Source organism: Carettochelys insculpta, chromosome 2, assembly GCF_033958435.1.
Source record: "Carettochelys insculpta isolate YL-2023 chromosome 2, ASM3395843v1, whole genome shotgun sequence".
Lineage (NCBI taxonomy): Eukaryota > Metazoa > Chordata > Testudines > Carettochelyidae > Carettochelys > Carettochelys insculpta.
The window spans coordinates 224,081,404-224,099,046 of record NC_134138.1 but is presented as its reverse complement, the minus strand read 5'-3'; the positions used below and the strand labels follow the sequence as shown (position 1 = coordinate 224,099,046).

At 54.0% G+C, this 17,643-nt stretch overlaps 1 protein-coding gene across 2 annotated transcripts in view; it reads right to left on the bottom strand.

Annotated features, from left to right (window-relative positions):
• The window catches only part of AGMO (alkylglycerol monooxygenase), a 362,759-nt gene that overhangs the window by 335,210 nt on the left and 9,906 nt on the right, over positions 1-17,643 (bottom strand). For both annotated transcript variants that reach the window (XM_074984668.1, XM_074984669.1), the window contains exon 2: positions 14,564-14,694. In XM_074984668.1, the coding sequence (XP_074840769.1) occupies positions 14,564-14,694 (131 nt within the window). The remainder of the gene's footprint in view (positions 1-14,563; positions 14,695-17,643) is intronic.

The window sequence follows — 17,643 nt, the reverse complement described above, 5'->3', positions numbered from 1 at the left end:
GCTTGCAGTCGCAGGCCTCAGGGGTGTGGATGCACTATGGACCCCTGGGCTTGAGTGAGCAGGTCCAGCGCCACCGAAAGGGGCATCGGTGGGCGGTCCGACATGCGCAGAAGCAAGGGGAACCATTGCTGTTGATCCCAAGTTGGGACTACTAGGATCATGCGGGCTTTCTCTCTCCTGGCTTTCTGCAAGACCTTGTGGATGAGCACTGTGGGAGGAAATGCGTAGAGCAGGGGGCCCTTCCACGAGATCGCGAATGCGTCCCCCAGGGACCCCTGTCCCAGTCCTGCCCTGGAGCAGTATTGAGGGCACTTCTTGTTGTGCTGAGTGGCAAACAGGTCTATCTGGGGAAACCCCCATGGGTGAAAAAGTGGTCGTAGCAGATCGGAACGGATCTGCCACTCGTGTGTGAGTGAGAAGCACCTGCTCAGCTGGTCTGCCTTCACGTTGTGAGCGCCTGGTAAATACGAGGCTTTCAAGGTTATATTGTTGGCGATGCACCAGTTCCACAGCCGGACTGCTTCCGCACATAAGGCACGGGACCGAGCTCCTCCTTGTCGATTAATATAAAACATGGTGGAGGTATTGTCTGGATTGATCCCGACTACTTTGCCTTGTATATGGTCTCGAAAGTGTTTGCAGGCGTTGAACACTGTTCTGAGCTCCAGTATATTTATATGCAGCAACTGTTCCGTAGGGGACCACAGTCCCTGCGTCACCTTTTCGCCCATGTGTGCTCCCCACCCTATGTGGGAGGTGTCGGTGGTGAGGAAGATAGAGATTTGTGGTTGATGAAAGGGTACCCCTGTTAGCATGTTCTTGGGGTTCACCCACCATTGCAGGGATCTGCGCACCTCTGTCGTGGGCGACACCACCCTGCGGACGATGTGTGTTGCTGGTTTGTAGACGCTCGCCAGAAAATGCTGCATGCTGCGCATATGCAATCTGGCGTTCTGTACTACGAACATTGCTGCTGCCGCCATGTGGCCTAGCAGCTGTAAGCATGTTAGAACCGGCACCATGGGGCTGAAGGTGATGACTTGTATGAGGGAACCAATAGCGCGAAAGTGAGCATCTGGTAGATAAACCCTTGCTGTGATGGAGTTTATGCGTGCCCCTATGAACTCTATGTCCTGTGTGGGGTCGATCTTTGACTTTGCCAGATTGATGACCAGGCCCAGCGAAGAGAACGTGCTTCCTGTAACACGTATCATGCGTAGTACCTCTTCCTTCGAAGCCCCTTTCAGTAGGCAGTCGTCCAGATATGGGAATATAAACACCCCCTGTCTGTGCAGGTAGGCTGACACCACTGCCAGGGTCTTGGTAAAGACTCTGGGGGCTGAGGAGAGGCCAAACAGCAGAACCTTGTATTGGAAATGTTCTTTGCCAACCATAAACCAGAGAAAGCATCTGTGAGCCGGGTGGATTGTTATATGGAAATACGCATCTTGTAAGTCGAGGGCTGCGAACCAATCTCCATCGTCCAGTGCCATGAGAATAGAGGCGACTGTGATCATCCGAAAGCGTTGTTTGCGCAAGTACCGGTTGAGGCCTCGAAGATCTAAGTTGTGCCTCCAGCCTCCTGTTTTTTTCTCTGTGAGGAAGTATGTTGAATAAAACCCTTTCCCTTGGAATTGCTCCGGCACTCTTTCCACTGCCCCTATAAGCATAAGATGGTCTACCTCCTGCTTGAGTCTCACTTCGTGGGAGGTGTCCTTGAGATGGGGCCTGGGTGGAGGTCGTGGCGGTGGGAGCAACTGGAAGGGGATCGCATAACCCGTGGCTATGATCTCCAGTACCCATTTGTCTGTGGTGATCTTTTGCCACTGGTCGTAGAATGGTCGGAGGCGATGGTGGAACAGTAGCTTTGGATGACATTGCGTGATGGTAGTGATAGTGCAGCCCTCGATCTGTCCGTCAAACTTGTTGCCTTTGGCCCTGCCCCGAGGATGCACGGCTCTGTTGGGAACGTCGCCTGGGAGTTCTGTACTGTTGGTGCTGTTGATGCCGCCCTTGTTCGTAGCCCCTTTGGTACTGAGCACGCTGGGGTAGATACGGGTATCGTCTTTGCTGAGGGTAATACTTTTTCTTCCTGTATGGAGGGGTATAAATCCCCAAGGTTCTGAGAGTGGCCCTTGAGTCTTTACTGGAATGAAGGACCGAATCAGTTGATTCAGCAAACAACTTCTACGTGTCAAAGGGGAGATCAACAATCTTCACCTGCAGATCCCTCGGGATACCCAATGTCTGAAGCCAGGATTCCCTGCGCATGACCACTGCCGCAGCCGTTGAGCGTGCCGCCGTATCTGCTACGTCCAGGGCGATCTGAACTCCTGTCCTCGAGGCTGCGTAGCCTTCCTGCACGATGGCCTTCAGCACCGGCTTCTTATCCTCTGGAAGCGAGTCCATAAGAGAAGTCAGTCTGGAGTAATTGTCAAAATTATGGTTCGCTAGGTGTGCTGCATAATTTGCCATTCTCAACAGTAGGGTAGAGGAGGAGTAGACCTTTCTGCCGAATAGCTCTAGCTTCTTGGCATCTTTGTCCGTTCCCCCTGCCTTGTACTGGGAAGTTTTCAACCTCTGTTGAGACGATTCCACCACCAGTGAATTTGGTTGTGGGTGACTAAACAGGAACTCCATGCCCTTCGCCGGGACGAAGTATTTCTTATCCGCTCTCTTGTTTATAGGTGGAGCGGACGCTGGGGTCTGCCATATCGTGGTAGCGGACTCCATAATTGCTTCGTCGAGCGGAATAGCTATTTTAGAAGAGGCCGGAGGTCTCAGGTTTTTGAGGAGCTTATGGTGCTTCTCCTGCACCTCTGCTGTTTGGATGCCTTGCGTAAAGGTCACCCTTTTAAACAGCTCTTGGAACTGTTTGAGATCGTCCGGGGGGTGGACATCCCCTGGGGCCGTAGCCTCGTCGGGGGAGGACAGAGAGGAACCATTGGGGTAAGCCTCCCTTGAGCCTTCAGGGTCCTGTTGACGATGATGATACATCCTCTCGCTGGAGGCTTACGAGGGAAAATCTCGGGGTTCCAGAACCAACTCCCCCTGAGATAGCTGCGTTTCCGTCCCCGTCCGCGATTGCCCTCGGGGATAGTGAACCGTCTGGGGGGACCTGTCCCTGGGGGGTGTGCTGTCTATGCCCAGCGTGATAGGGGCGACCATGGCAACGCGGGCACAGTTCCTGGGATGGAGACCTGGACCACTCTCCAGGCGCATATCCCCAGCGTCTAGGGGAGCGAGATCGTCTGGGTGATTGAGACAGTGGTGAAACTGATTTGTGGTAGTACTCCAGGGGGTCAAATCCCAGAAAAGGCGAGGGTGGCCCGAGCCATGGTGACGCTGGCTGGAGGAACAGGGAGGGAGGCGCAAGGTAGACTGGGGGAGACCCCTGCCTCCTTGTTGGAGTTCGCAGCATAAGGGGAGGGCTTAGAGAGAGCAGCCCTGCAGCCCTGTCTGGAGAAGGGCTGCGATGCCGGATTTTCTCTGCTGCCTTTCCCCTCCCCTGTGGGGCTGACTCCGCCCCTTTCCATGCCAGGGATCTCGGCCCCGCTGTCAGCACCGTGCTCGGCATGCTTAACTGCGGTGCCGCGCGGGTGGTCTCCCCCGGCGCCTGCAGGCCACGTGCCTGCGAGCCCTGCACCGTCGGCGCCCCGGGGGTCTGTGCTGCTAGCTGCAGTGCCGCCGGTTCCGGCGCTTGCCTGGCCGCCGCTCTGACTGTGGTGTGGGCCGGCTGTTTAATCATCAGAGGCTCAGCCTCTGCCACATGCTCTTCTGCGCTGCCGCTTGTTTGTAATTGCGGCTAGAGGCTATGTGCTGCACCTGTCCCGCTTGCTGTGGCTGCCGGCAGGGATCGGGTTGGAGAGAGCTTCCTCCGTTTTTGCACTGATGGGGTGAGGGACGCCGCCTTCCTTTTATGGGGCCCTGTGGGTCCCTCTTGTTGAGGCCGCTCCGGCACGTCTGCCTGGAGGGCCTTATCAAAGAGCAGCATTTTTAGCCGCATTTCTCTGTCCTTCCTGGCTCTGGCCATGAGCTTTGCGCAGAAGGAGCATTTCTGGGTGACGTGAGATTCCCTCAGGCACCTAATACATTGACTGTGCCCATCAGAGGCCAGCATAGCTTCGTGGCATGACTCACACTTCTTGAATCCTGAAGAGGACATTGCGGTGAGTCTTTGAGTTGCTAATAGGGTACTTAGCACCTTCTCTGTGCTTGTTCCCCTCTCTCGGACTCAGCCTGCCGCGGCAGGAGGCCTAATGGCCTTACGTCCCCGGGCCTCCACTGCTCCTCTGGTTACTAAGGCTTTCTGCCTATGCTGTTATATACTATTTTTTTTTTTTTTGCAATAAGAGAAAACAACAAGCTAACTGAAAGACTGAAAAGACTGAAAAGAAACTCTAAAAACACTAAGAACATTAAATACGCTGACTCTGGCCGCAGCCTGAGCGGATTCTGTCTGCAGCCGATGGCGGTTAAGAAGGAACTGGCGGGGACCGGATCGTGCACATGGCCGGGAGCGCACAAGGGAGCGGCGCATGCCGACGCATGCGAGGTCCGGCAGAAACTGCTGGAAAGATCCGATCTGCGGCGCTGGGGCGAGCCCGACACCTATCGTGGAGCACCCATGGGAACACTTGAGGAAGAATCTGTTTTGTGAACAGGGATTGCTGAGAAGAGACGGGATCCACCTCATCTTTAAGGGCAGGCTTGCAAACCTAGTACGGAGGGCTTTAAACTAGGTTTGTCGGGAGAAGGTGACACAAGCCCAGAGGTAAGTGGGGAAGGAGGAGCGAACAATCAAGTGGGTTTCCTGGGTGAAGAGGAGAAAGTGGGCCAATTGGCCCCTTCTCTAAGATGCTTGTACACTAATGCCAGAAGCCTGGGGAACAAACAGGAAGAATTAGAGGCCCTGGCACAGTCACACAAGTATGAGGTGGTTGGAATAACGGAGACTTCGTGGGATGATTCGCATAACTGGAGCACGGTCATGGAAGGTTATAAATTGTTTAGGAAGGACAGACAGGGGAGAAAAGGAGGAGGAGTTGCACTCTGTGGCTAGTCTGTGGCTACGTCTACACGTGAAGCCTACCAGCCGGCGGCACAGGCCCGAGTTCCGGAATACCCGGGCATCGTGGGTGCTGCCAGGCCAGCCCACATATACATGTCCTCCAGGGCACCACATCGAAATAGGCGCAGCGAGGGAACGTCTACACGCCAAAGTAGCACACATTGAAATAAGGGTGCCAGGCACAACTGCAGACAGGTTCACAGGGCGGACTCAACAGCAAGCCGCTCCCTTAAAGGGCCCCTCCCAGACACAATTGCACTAAACAACACAAGATCCACAGAGCCGACAACTGGTTGCAGACCCTGTGCATGCAGCATGGATCCCCAGCTGCTGCAGCAGCAGCCAGAAGCCCTGGGCTAAGGGCTGCTGCACACGATGACCATAGAGCCCCACAGGGGCTGGAAAGAGAGCATCTCTCAACCCCTCAGCTGATGGCCGCCATGGCGGACCCTGCAATTTCGATGTTGCGGGACGCGCAACAACTACACAGTCCCTACTTCAACGTTGAACGTCGAAGTAGGGTGCTATTCCTATCCCCTCATGGGGTTAGCGGCTTCGACGTCTCGCCGCCTAACGTCGATGTTAACTTCGAAATAGCGCCTGACACGTGTAGCCGTGACGGGCGCTATTTCGAAGTTAGTGCCGCTACTTCGAAGTAGCATGCACGTGTAGACACAGCTTATGTGAGGGAGCAGTATGATTGCTCAGAGCTCCAGTATGGGGAAGGAGAAAATCCAGTTGAATGTCTTTGGGTTAAGCTTAGAGGTGGAAGTAACAGAGGTGATGTTGTAGTTGGAGTCTGTTATACCAGATCAGGGAGAGGAGATAGATGAGGATTTCTTTCCACAGCTAAGTGAACCTTCCAAATCACAGGCCCCGGTTCTCATGGGAGACTTTAATCATCCAGACATTTGTTGGAAGACCAACACATCAGCACACAGACAATCCAGGAAGTTTTTGGAGAATGTTGGGGATAACTTCTTGGTACAAGTGCTGAAGGAACCGACCAGGGGCTGTGCGCAACTTGACCTGCTGCTCACTAACAGGGAAGAATTAGTAGAAGAAATAGAAGTGGGAGGGAACCTGGGCTGCAGCGACCATGAGATCGTAGATTTCAGAATCCAGACAAAAGTAAGAAAGGTGAGCAGTAACATACAGACCCTTGATTTCAGAAGAGCAGACTTTGACTCCCTGAGAGACCAGATGTGCAGGATCCCTTGGGAAATGAAGATGAAGGGGAAAAGAGTTGCAGAAAACTGGCAGTATTTTAAAGAAGTCTTACTGAAGGCACAGGAACAAACAATCCCACTGAGTAGTAAGAAATGCAAACATGGTAGTCAACCAGCTTGGCTTAACAGGGAAATCCTTAGTCAGCCGAAATTCAAGAAGGATGCATACAAGAAATGGAAACGTGGACAGTTGACTAAGGAGGAGTATAAACATACGGCTGGAGAATGCCGGGCAGTAATCAGGAAAGCGAAAGCACAATTGGAACTGCAGCTGGCAAGGGATGTGAAGAGTAACAAGAAGGGTTTCTACAGGCATGTGAACAATAAACAGGTTATCAGAGAAGCAGTGGGGCCATTACGGGATGAGGAAGGTAACCTAGTGACAGATGATGCAGGAAAAGCTGAAGTACTCAATGCTTTTTTCCCTCAGTCTTCACGGACAAAGTCAACTTCCACATGACGGTCCTAGATGATGCAGTATGGTAAGGTGGAGGGCAGCCATCTGTGGGGAAGGAACAAGTTCTGAGCTATCTAGAAAAACTAGATGTGCACAAGTCCATGGGTCTGGATTTAATGCACCCGAGGGTATTGAGGGAATTGGCAGAGGTCATTGCTGAACCTTTGGCCATTATCCTTGAAGACTCTTAGAGATCAGGAGAGATACCGGATGACTGGAAGAAGGCAAATGTACTGCCCATCTTTAAAAAAGGAAAGAAGGACAATCCAGAGAACTACAGACCTGTCAGCCTTACCTCAGTCCCTCGGAAAACAATGGAGGCAATCCTCAAGGAATCCATTTTGAAGCACTTGGAAGAGGGGAAAGTGATCAAAAGTAGCCAACATGGATTCACCAGAGGCAAGTCCTGCCTGACCAATCTGATTAGCTTCTATGATGAGGTAACAAGCTCTGCCTTATCTCCCGGTCTGCCCGGCCCCCAGCCAGCCCCGGCCAGGGCTGAGGCCGAGGCGCGGATCATGGCCGCCCACCCCAGCGCTGGACATTAGGGGGTGTAGGGCCCAGGACGTGGCCCCCCACTTCCCCCTTTGTATATATTCCCCTCAGTTTTATGTTTGTTTGTAAATAGTTTCTGTTAGACCCCTGTTGTTATATTGTTGTTGTTATGGATGCTGATACCTGCCCCCCCATGTACATAGTTCTCCCCTTCCTTGTCTTCCCTTTTTTTTCTTTCATCTTATTGGAGTTATAATATATATGCATATGTAATATTTATTCAGCCTGTAAATAGTTAGTTAAGAGATTAATAATAAGGAGAGTTCAACAGAGATCTGGTTTTACAAACAAATGTCTGTTTTTATTTATTTTCAGGAAAGGTGGGGGGGGTGCTCTTGGGTGCTCTGTGGTGTGGGCATAGGGGCAGGGAGTGTTGTGGAGGATGGGGGTGTGCAGTGGGGGGCCTGCCAGTGTTCACCCCGCAGCCTCATCGAAATGGGCCCGCAGGGCCTCCCGGACCCGGGTCCCTTCGGGGTCCACCTGGCAACTGGGGGCAGCAGGTGGCTGCTCATTGGCCCTGCCAGCCTCCACAGCCCAGCCCTGAAAGAAGGCCTCCCCCTTGCTCTCGACGAGGTTGTGGAGGGTGCTGCACACGCCCACAACCTGGGGGAGGCCGGCATCCAGGTGGGTGAGGAGGTACCTCCAGCGCCCTTTGAGGCGCCCAAATGTGCGCTCCACCACCTGGCGTGCGTGGTTCAGGCGCAGGTTGAAGCGCTCCTGGCTGGCTGACAGGTGGCCCGTGTAAGGGTGCATGAGCCAGGGCTGGAAGGGGTATGCCGCATCTGCGATGACGCAGAGGGGCATGGTGGTGTCCCCCACAGGGATCTCCCGCTGGGGGATGCAGGTCCCCGCCACCAGCCGGCGGCACAGGCCCGAGTTCCGGAATACCCGGGCGTCGTGGGTGCTGCCAGGCCAGCCCACATATATGTCCAGGAAGCGGCCCCAGCTGTCCACCAAGGCCTGGAGGACCACTGAGTGGTAGCCCTTCCTGTTTAAGTAGCGTCCTCCACTGTGCTCTGGGGCGCGGATGGGGATGTGGGTCCCATCCAGAGCCCTGAAGCAATGGGGGAAGCCCAGGGTGGCAAAGGCCACAATGGCGGCATCCGGGTCCCCAAGCCTCATGAGCCTGTGGAGGAGCAGGGCGTTGATGGTGCGGACGACCTGCAGGGGAAGCACATGGGAGAGCACCAATGAGGGGTGTGCAGGGTGTGTGTGGCCCTCCCCTGCCAGGGCCCCCCTCCCCTCCCTTCCCCTGCCAGGGCTGCCTCCCCCTCCCCCTGTGGGCCCTCTTACCTCCATGAGGACAGCCCCGATGGTGGCCTTGCCGACGCCAAACTGCTGGCCCACAGATCGGTAGCTGTCTGGAGTGGCCAGCCTCCAGACAGCGATGCTGACCCGTTTCTCCACAGTGAGAGCACGTCGCATGAAGGTGTCCTGGTGCCTCAGTGTGGGGATGAGCCACTGGCATAGCTCCAGAAATGTCTGCCGGCTCATGCGAAAGTTCTGGAGCCAGCAGTCGTTGTCCCACTCTCCGAGCACCAGCCGCTCCCACCAGTCGGTGCTCGTGGGGTAGCTCCACAGCCGGCAGCGTATGAGGTGGGGCCGGGGGGGGCGGTGCTGCAGGGTTGGGGGTTGTGTCCTCCTCCCCTGCAAGCAGCTCCTCCTCTGTGGCAAGGATGTGCTCAGCTGCCTCCTGCATGGCATGGAGCAGGGCGAGCACTGCTCCTGCAGGGGCGGCTGGGTGGACCTCTGGCTGCTGCTGCTGCTGCTGCTGCTGCGGCTGCTGAGGGTCCATGACTGCGTTACTCGAGGTGTGCGTGCCTATGGCTCTGCAGACCGCATGCTGTGCAGGCTGCATGTGTCTGGGAGGGGCCCTTTAAGGGAGCGGCTAGCTGTTGCCCTGGAAGCGCTAGTCCGCCCTGTGAGCCTGTCTGCAGCTGTTCCTGGCACCCTTATTTCGATGTGTGCTACTTTGGCGTGTAGACGTTCCCTCACAGTGCCTATTTCGATGTGGTGCTGCTCAACGTCAATGTTGAACGTCGATGGCACCAGCCCTGGAGGACGTGTAGATGTTATTCATCGAAACAGCCTATTTCGATGTAGCGTGCACGTGTAGACGTAGCCCATAAGTTAAGGAACTATGGATTGGATTCTTGGACCATGAGATGGATGGAAAGCTGGCTTGGTGGTCAGGCCCAATGGGTAGTGGTCAATGGCTCAATATCTGGATGGTGGTCTGTTTCAAGCGGAGTGCCGCAAGGCTCGGTTCTGGGGCCTGTGTTATTCAACATCTTTATTAATGACCTGGATGAGGGACTGGATTGCACCCTCAGCAAGTTTGCAGATGACACAAAACTAGGGGGAGAGGTAGATTCCTTGGAGGGCAGAGAGAGAATCCAGAGGGACCTGGATAAATTGGAGGACTGAGCCAAAAGAAATCTGATGCGGTTCAATAAGGAGAAGTGTAGAGTCCTGCACCTGGGGCGGAAGAATTCCAAGCATTGTTACAGGCTGGGGACCGACTGGCTCAGCAGCAGTACGATAGAAAGGGACCTTGGGGTTATGGTGGATGAAAGGCTAGATATGAGTAAACAGTGTGCCCTTGTAGCCAAGAAGGCTAATGGCACACTAGGGTGCATTAGGAGGAGTATTTTGAGCAGATCTAGAGAAGTAATTATTCCTCTTCATTCGGCACTGGTGAGGCCACATCTGGAATACTGTGTCCAGTTTTGGGCCCCCCAGTACAAAAAGGATGTGGATTTGCTGGAGCAGGTTCACCAAAGGGCAACAAAAATGATTAAGGGTCTGGAGCACAAGACCTATGAGGATAGGCTGAGGGATTTGGGCTTGTTTAGTTTACAGAAGAGAAGACTTAAAGGTGATTTAATGGCAGCCTTCAACTTCCTGAACAGAGCTCTAAAAAGGAGGGTGAGAAACTGTTCTCAGTGGTGTCAGATGGCAGAACAAGGAGTAATGGCCTGAAAATGAAGAGGGAGAGGTGTAGGTTAGATATTAGGAAAAACTACTTCACCAGGCGTGTGGTGAAGCATTGGAGTGCATTGCCTAGAGGGGTGGTGGATTCTCCATCCCTTGAGGTTTTTAAGTCCCAGCTGGACAAGGTCCTGGCTGGGATGACTTAGTGGGGGTTGATCCTGCTTGAGGCAGGGGGCTGGACTAGATGACCTCCTGAGGTCCCTTCCAGCCCTGTGATTCTGTGATTCTGTGGGTACCAATGTCAGTGGTGATGACCCTGTTTCCATGTGTAACAAGTCCAGAGACGCCCAGCCCCTTGGCCTAGGGCGGGTGGCAGCAAAAAGGGGTTAGAGCACCAGCCCGTACTCAGTTCGGGTGGTCAGCGGCTCACCGCTACCACACCATACAGGCCCCAGCCCTCAACCCTAGGGCAGGGCCGCAGTTCACAAGAGTAGTATAGTTCTGGGCCCGGCCCTCAGTCCAGGGCAGGGCAGCAGTTCACGGGTGATAGTACAGTTCTAGGCCCGGCCCTCAGTTCATGGTAGGGCAGCAGTCCCCAAGTACTAGCACAGTTCTGGGCCCAGCCCTCAGTTTGGGGCGGGGCAGCAACACAAGGTGTAACCACAGGCCCAGCCCTCAGTTTGGGGCGGGGCAGCAACCCAAGGGTTTAAACACAGGCCCAGCCCTCAGTTTGGGGCGGGGCAGCAACCCAAGGGTTTAAGTGCAGGCCCAGCACAGGCTGGCCCTGTCAAGGAAGGGGGGTAGGGGGTCGCAGGCCCTCCCACTCCACTGCGACCCGGCCCGGGGCCCTGGGGGTCACTCACACGCAACCCCGGCAGTGGGGATCCAGACCGCAACACACCGCCATTGGTTCATGAGCGTCGTTCCCCGGGCCACTTCCTACCTCACCCTCTGCTGGCAGAAGGTCCCAGTCCATCTGGTCGCGGGGTCCCCCTAGGTCGGTCTCCTCCGGGTCATCCACCTTCGGGGGCTCCGGCCAGTCATCCATAACAATGTCGTTAGGGTAGTCGGGCGGCGGTAATACAGGAGACGCAAGGCGATCCTGGGTCTGAGTGCTGTAAGGATCTGCCGGGACTCTGGGGCAGCCCGCTCCGGGGGCCTCTTCCAAGGCGGGGGGTCTCCACCGGCGGGAAGGTCCTGGTAGGTCTGGGAAGTCCGGGTAGTCCCCCTGGGGCATATGGACCCGGGATTGCTTGGAGCCTCTGGGGGCCTGCTCCTCTGGCCTGGCCGGGCGGCCGCAGGCCCTCTCCCTTTGGTGCCAAGGAGCTCGTGCAGGCACGTCCTCCCTGCCCGGAGGCCCAGGCCCGAATGGGTCCTGAGTCCTGCCTTTGGCTCTTCTAGCCCTTGGCCCTGCCCTCTGAGGGGCGGGCCTCTGGTCTCCTGGCTCCGGCCCCGCCCACCAGGGCCTCTCCATAGTCTCCCCTGCCTCCGGGTCTGCAGGAGGCCATACTGACTGACTACACCATGGTACACAAATAACAAGCAGTCCTGTAGTAACTTAAAGACTAACATTTATTATGTAAGGAGCTTATGTAGGTAAGACCCACTTCTTCAGAAAAAACTCATCACCTGCTCCACACCATACCACAGAAACATTAATCCAGGAACCTATCCCTGAAACAAACCCCATAGCCAACTCTGTCCACATATCTATGCTAGCAACACCATCACTGGACCACCTCAGCCACCTAGCAACACCATCACATAACCACTTCAGCCACAGCATCAAGGGCTCATTCACCGGCACATCCACTAATGTGATACATACCATCATGTACCAGTAATGCCCTTCTGCCATGTACATCAGGCAAACTGCACTGTCTCTATGCCAAAGGATGAATTGACATAAATCCAACATCACAAACTGGAATACACATCGACCTATAGGAAACATTTTAACCTCCCTGGACATTCCATAATTGATTTAAAAGTAGCCATTCTTCTACAGAAAGGATTTTTACCACAGGATTACAGAGGGAGACATCTGAATTGGAATTCATTTGCAAATTCGACACATTTAAATTTGGCCTTAACAGAGATCTCAATTACCTTACACATTGCTAGGACAAGGGAAAAGAGGTAACATCAACTCCGTATTTGTCACCGATCTTGGTGGTGTTATTGAAACACTGTGACCAGTTTTGGCATTTGCGCTACAAGGATGTTGAAATATCAGAGATTTTCAGAGAAGACACAAGATTGGTTAAACAACTGAAAATAAACTTCAGTGTGAAAGACTGAAGGACTCAAATCTATTCATTCTCTCAAAGAGAAGAGTGACTTGATCACAGTCTACAAGTATCTACATCAGGAACAGAAATTAGATAATATATAGAATAGTAACAGAGAGATAGCCATATTAGTCTATATTCTATCAAAACAAAAAGGCAGCCCAGTAGCACTTTAAAGGCGAAGAAAATAATTTATTAGGTGGTGAGCTTTCATGGGACAGACCCACTTCTTCAGACTATAGCCATACCAGAACAGACTCTGAGTCAAAGTCTGGTATGGCTAGTGTCTGAAGATGTGGGTCTGTCCCATGAAAGCTCACAACCTAATAAATTATTTTCTTGGTCTTTAAAGTGCTACTGGGCTGCCTTTTTGTTTTGCTAGATAATATATAGTTTCAGTCTCAGACGGGGTGAGCAAACTTTTTACAATGGCCCCCACCTCACACCCCTGCAATTAGTGGGGCCTGCCCAGCCTGTCTAACATAATCCAAACTAATGGAAATTTCAGCTATGGTCATATGAAAAAAATAACCCAGCATTTCACAAAGTGTGGTCCATGGCCCAGTACTGGGTCTTGGAAGAAAAAATACCGGTCCTTAGAAAATACACAGATTTTCACTATGTACGATTATTATGGTGAATAAATAATAAACAGTGCAAATGTATTCATTTTTCATTTTTTTATATGTATTTATATTTTGGGGCCACAAAAAAGGTACTGAAAAATAGGAGGTCCCAACTATATAAAGTTTGGCAAACCCTGAAATAACCCTTTTGGAATACAATAAACCCTCAGTTTTACAGACCCAGATTTAGCGGACTTCGGGAACAACGGATGTCTCCCCCCATTGTTCCCAAAGTCCACTGGGGTAAATAAAATCATTCCCCACCTCCCAAACAAAAAGTTAAAGGACTTCCCACTGGTGCCGCCTGGAGGACCTGCCACGTGTACATGGGGGCTTTGGCAGCAGCTACTCCAGGCCGTGTGGTGGCCCCACCAGCTGCATGGGACAAAGCGGCTCCAGCCACGGCAGGGCACCTTCAGCCATGTGTGGCATGGCGTCTCCAGCCATGTGTGGTGAGCCAGCTGCAGCTGCATTGCCAGGCGCCTCCAGCCGCATGAGGTGAAGCAGCTCCAGCCACATGATGGGCCGCTGCCAGTCACATGCAGCAGTGCCCCTTAGCCACACCACGGGGCACCTCCAGCTGCACTGCCAGGTGCCTCCAGCAATACAGAGGGGTCCAGCAGCTCCTCCGGTGAGTGGCAGGGTTTGGGGGGTTCTTTTGGTGGTGGTGAGAAGGCTGGTGGTGGTGAGAAGCCTGGCAGCGGTGGGTGGGCAAGTAAACCCTCGCATATAATGGAGTTTCAGTAGTAGCGGACAGATACTACTGCACATAGATAAAAAACATTGATATGTTTCAAGATTTTTAAGAAGATGGATGAGGATAAGAACCAGCAGCTGATCATGCTGCACCCCCTTATGAAATTTGATGCCCCCCTCCAATGGGCCTGCCCCCAACTTTGCGCACCCTTGATTTAGGAGACAAAAATATAACAAAATCCAGTGGCTGGAAGTGTAAAATAGACAAATTCAGACTAGGACTCAGACTTAAATTTTAGCAATGAGAGTAATCAATCACAGGAAAATACTCTGCATATGGATGTTGTAAATTATCCGTCACTGGTCATTTTAAAATTGAGATTGGAATTTTTTGTTCCTCGACATGGGCCTGATCCACTGACCACTGAAATAATTGGGAGTCTTTTCTTTCACAGATTCCTCAATAGCTGAAGCCAAACAGATTTCAAGATGGAGTTGGAATTTGTTAAAATCATTTAAACATTAAATTTACCTCAGAAGGAAATGTACATATTTTAATCCAAAATTAATTGTTGGCAAATTTGCACCCACCTACTGACTAATTCATTTGGGCTAACTACAATTGTTAAAAACATTTATAAGGTAATTTTTCACCTTCCCTTCAAATGAGGAATGAATCAAGTCAATACAACAGTCATACTTACTCTGGAAGTTGTGACAGAACTCCTGCAGAGAGAGAAGTTATGGTATCATTGATCTGTCCAGGTGCCTTATGCCTCCAAGCCCAACTGACAACAAACTCCAACAGCAACAAGCTAATGAAAAGTGGTGTAGCCTGAAAAGGGATTTGATGAGAAGAGCAGTTACAACACAAATTTAATTCTGCATACATTTTAATACATTTACGTATAGCAAGCGGGATACTCAAAACAGAATCATGTGTTAGAAGCTACCATAATAATATTTTAGAATGTCCGTCCCCAAGCCTTTTCTTTTATTTATTTGTTTTTTATCTGGGTGCATCTACACTACAGCTCTGTTTTGAAAGAACGTCTTTTGAAAGAGAACATCAAAAGATGCTCTTTCAAAATGGACCATCCACACACACCAGCGGGGACCAAAGTTTCGATCCTTCCTTTCAAAAGGCCCCCATCACAATTTCAAAAGAGAGTGTCCACACATATCAGGGCACTCTTTTGAAAGAACAGCAGCAGGAAGTGCCATGGGCAGGGTCATGTGGCAGATGATCCCTTCCGGGGCCACCGCCTGCTGTCCCCTTAAAGCCACACACTCCCCCACCCCCAGGCCTCGGTCTGCACACGCCGAGGGCCAGCAACTCTGTCCCCGGGCAGAGAGAGAGAGATTGAAGGAGGCATCCTGGGCCCCATGGACCCTCAGCACCAACACCCCAGCATCGATGCCGTGGCATCCTGGCCACTGTGTTCCAGAGGCTCTGGGTGGCCACTCTACTAGCCACCCTCAGGGCGCGATGTGCCCAGCCAGTCCCCAGGTCATCTGCCACTTGTGGAGCTTAACCACAAACAGCGACTGGAGGACTGGGGCGATGACCAGTGGCTACAGAACTTCCGGATGACCAAGGAACATTCCTGGAACTGTGCCACTGGCTCACCACAGTCCTCCAGCACCGGCACACCTGCGTGAGGCCAACGCTCCCCCTACATAACAGGGTGGCCATCGCCCTTTGGAACCTGTCCACCCCGGAGAGTTACCAATCCGTTGGCCACCAGTTTGGGGGGCAAGGACACCATCAGGGTCATCATCATCGACATAAGCCATGGCTGGGTCAGACCCATGCTGCATGCAGGGAGCAGGGGGTGCCCCAGTAAGGGGCACTACTGGGGACTGGTGGAGCACCCCCCCGTTGGGGACAGGGCTGGGGACTGGTGGGAGGCAGGTGTGCAGGTTGCAGCCCAGGCCACACTCATGAGCACGCCCTTCCACCGCCCTGCAGGTCGTCCATGCCATCAACAAGGTGCTCCTGCGGCAGCTTATCCGCGTTGGGGAACTGGATGATGCCATGCGGGGCTTCTAGGAGCTGGGCTTCCCCAACTGCTTCGGGGCCTGAGACAGCACCCACATTGCCATCAGTGCCCCGGAGCACAGTCGCAGGGCCTATGTGAATCGGAAGGGCTACCACTCCTTGGTCCTGCAGGCGCTCGTTGATGCCAACGGCAGTTTCCTGGACATCTGTGTGGGCTGGGCTGGTCATGCCCATGACGCCATAGTTTTCAGGGACTCGGGATTGCGACGCCACACAGCTGAGGGGACCTTCATCCCCCACGGGGAGCTGCCTGGAGGGGACATGACAATGCCACCGTGTATTGTGGCGGATGTGGCCTACCCCCTGCAGGCCTGGCTCATGAGGCCATACACAGGGCACATCCAGCCAAGCCAGGACCGTTTTAACAAGTGGCTGAACCGAGCCCTCAATACCATGGAGCAGGTGTTTGGCCGCCTCAAGGGGCGCTTCAGGTGCTTCAACACAAGGCTGGAGGTGGGCCTGACTAACGTCCTGGCAGTAGTCAGGGCCTGCTGCACCCTGCATAACCTTGTTGAGGCCAAGAACGAGCCCTACATGCAGGGCCTGGCCGCCCAGCCAGGACTCAGTACAAGCAGCCCCCTACTGCCCCGCCCAGCAGGATGAGGTGCAGATCCAGAAGGCCCTGTGCCAGGCCTTTGAGTGCAAAGGTGACCCTCCCCACCCTGCACACACACACCACCATCCTGCTCATGTGCACACACACACATGCATACACCACCATACTGCATACTCCCCCCCACCACACATGCACAGGGGACACGGGGTAGAACACAAAAATAAACACTTTAATATAAATAACAGTCTGTAAGTCTTTTTTAGACAACTATTTACAGGGGCAGTGGCATGGGCGATGGGGGCAGGAGGTAACTATTTACAGTGGGGTAGAACAGGTAATGGGGGTAGGGGGTAACTATTTACAGGGGTGCAGTGGCCCCAGGTGGGCTCCCAGGGCAGGGGGCAGCACTAGACCTCCAGGGGGCCCAACAGGCATGATCCCCATCACCCACGTCCTGCCCATCCCCCTCCGAGTCCAGGGATCCCGTCGAGGCCGGGCCAAAGCCAGTGGCACAGGCAGGTAGGAGCATGCCTTGGGCGAGGCCTCTGTGGGCTCTGCAGGGTCGGCACAGGGGGAGCAGAGGGTGGGAGCCATGGCCTCCCCGAGCAGCCCTCGCCAGCAGCATGTGGGCCAGCTGGGTGAAGTCAGCAGGAGGGTCAGGACCAGGGCAGCGAGGTTGGGCATTTGGTGCGGGGTTCACTGCGGGTGGTGGGGTTGGAGGGCGGACTGGGGAGTGGCGGGAGGTTGGAAGGCGGGAGGCTCAGAGGGGGACAGGGGAGGTTGGGGGGGGCGGGTGGGTAATGAGCGGACAGGGTACGGTGGGGTGGGGACAGGAAGGGCAGCTATGGGAGCGGGTGGCGATGGGGTGGTGGTTGCGGCCCAGCAGCCAGCCACGGCCTGGGTCCGCGTGTCAAGGGTAGCCTCCACCTCGTCCCAGGACTGCCGCTCCATGTCCAGCCACTCCCGCAGCATGCCGGAAAGGTCCTGCAGTGCTACGGTATGTGCAGCATCCCCCATTTCCTCCTCCCCACCCAGGTGGCGCCAGCAGATGGCCCGGCAGCAGGCCCACGCAGGACGGCGCGGGGTCTGGGTTGCTCCCCCTTGCCCTCGGTGGTGGGGCTGGTCCAGCCACTGGCTACAGGAGCTGTGGAGACAAAAGGGGAGAG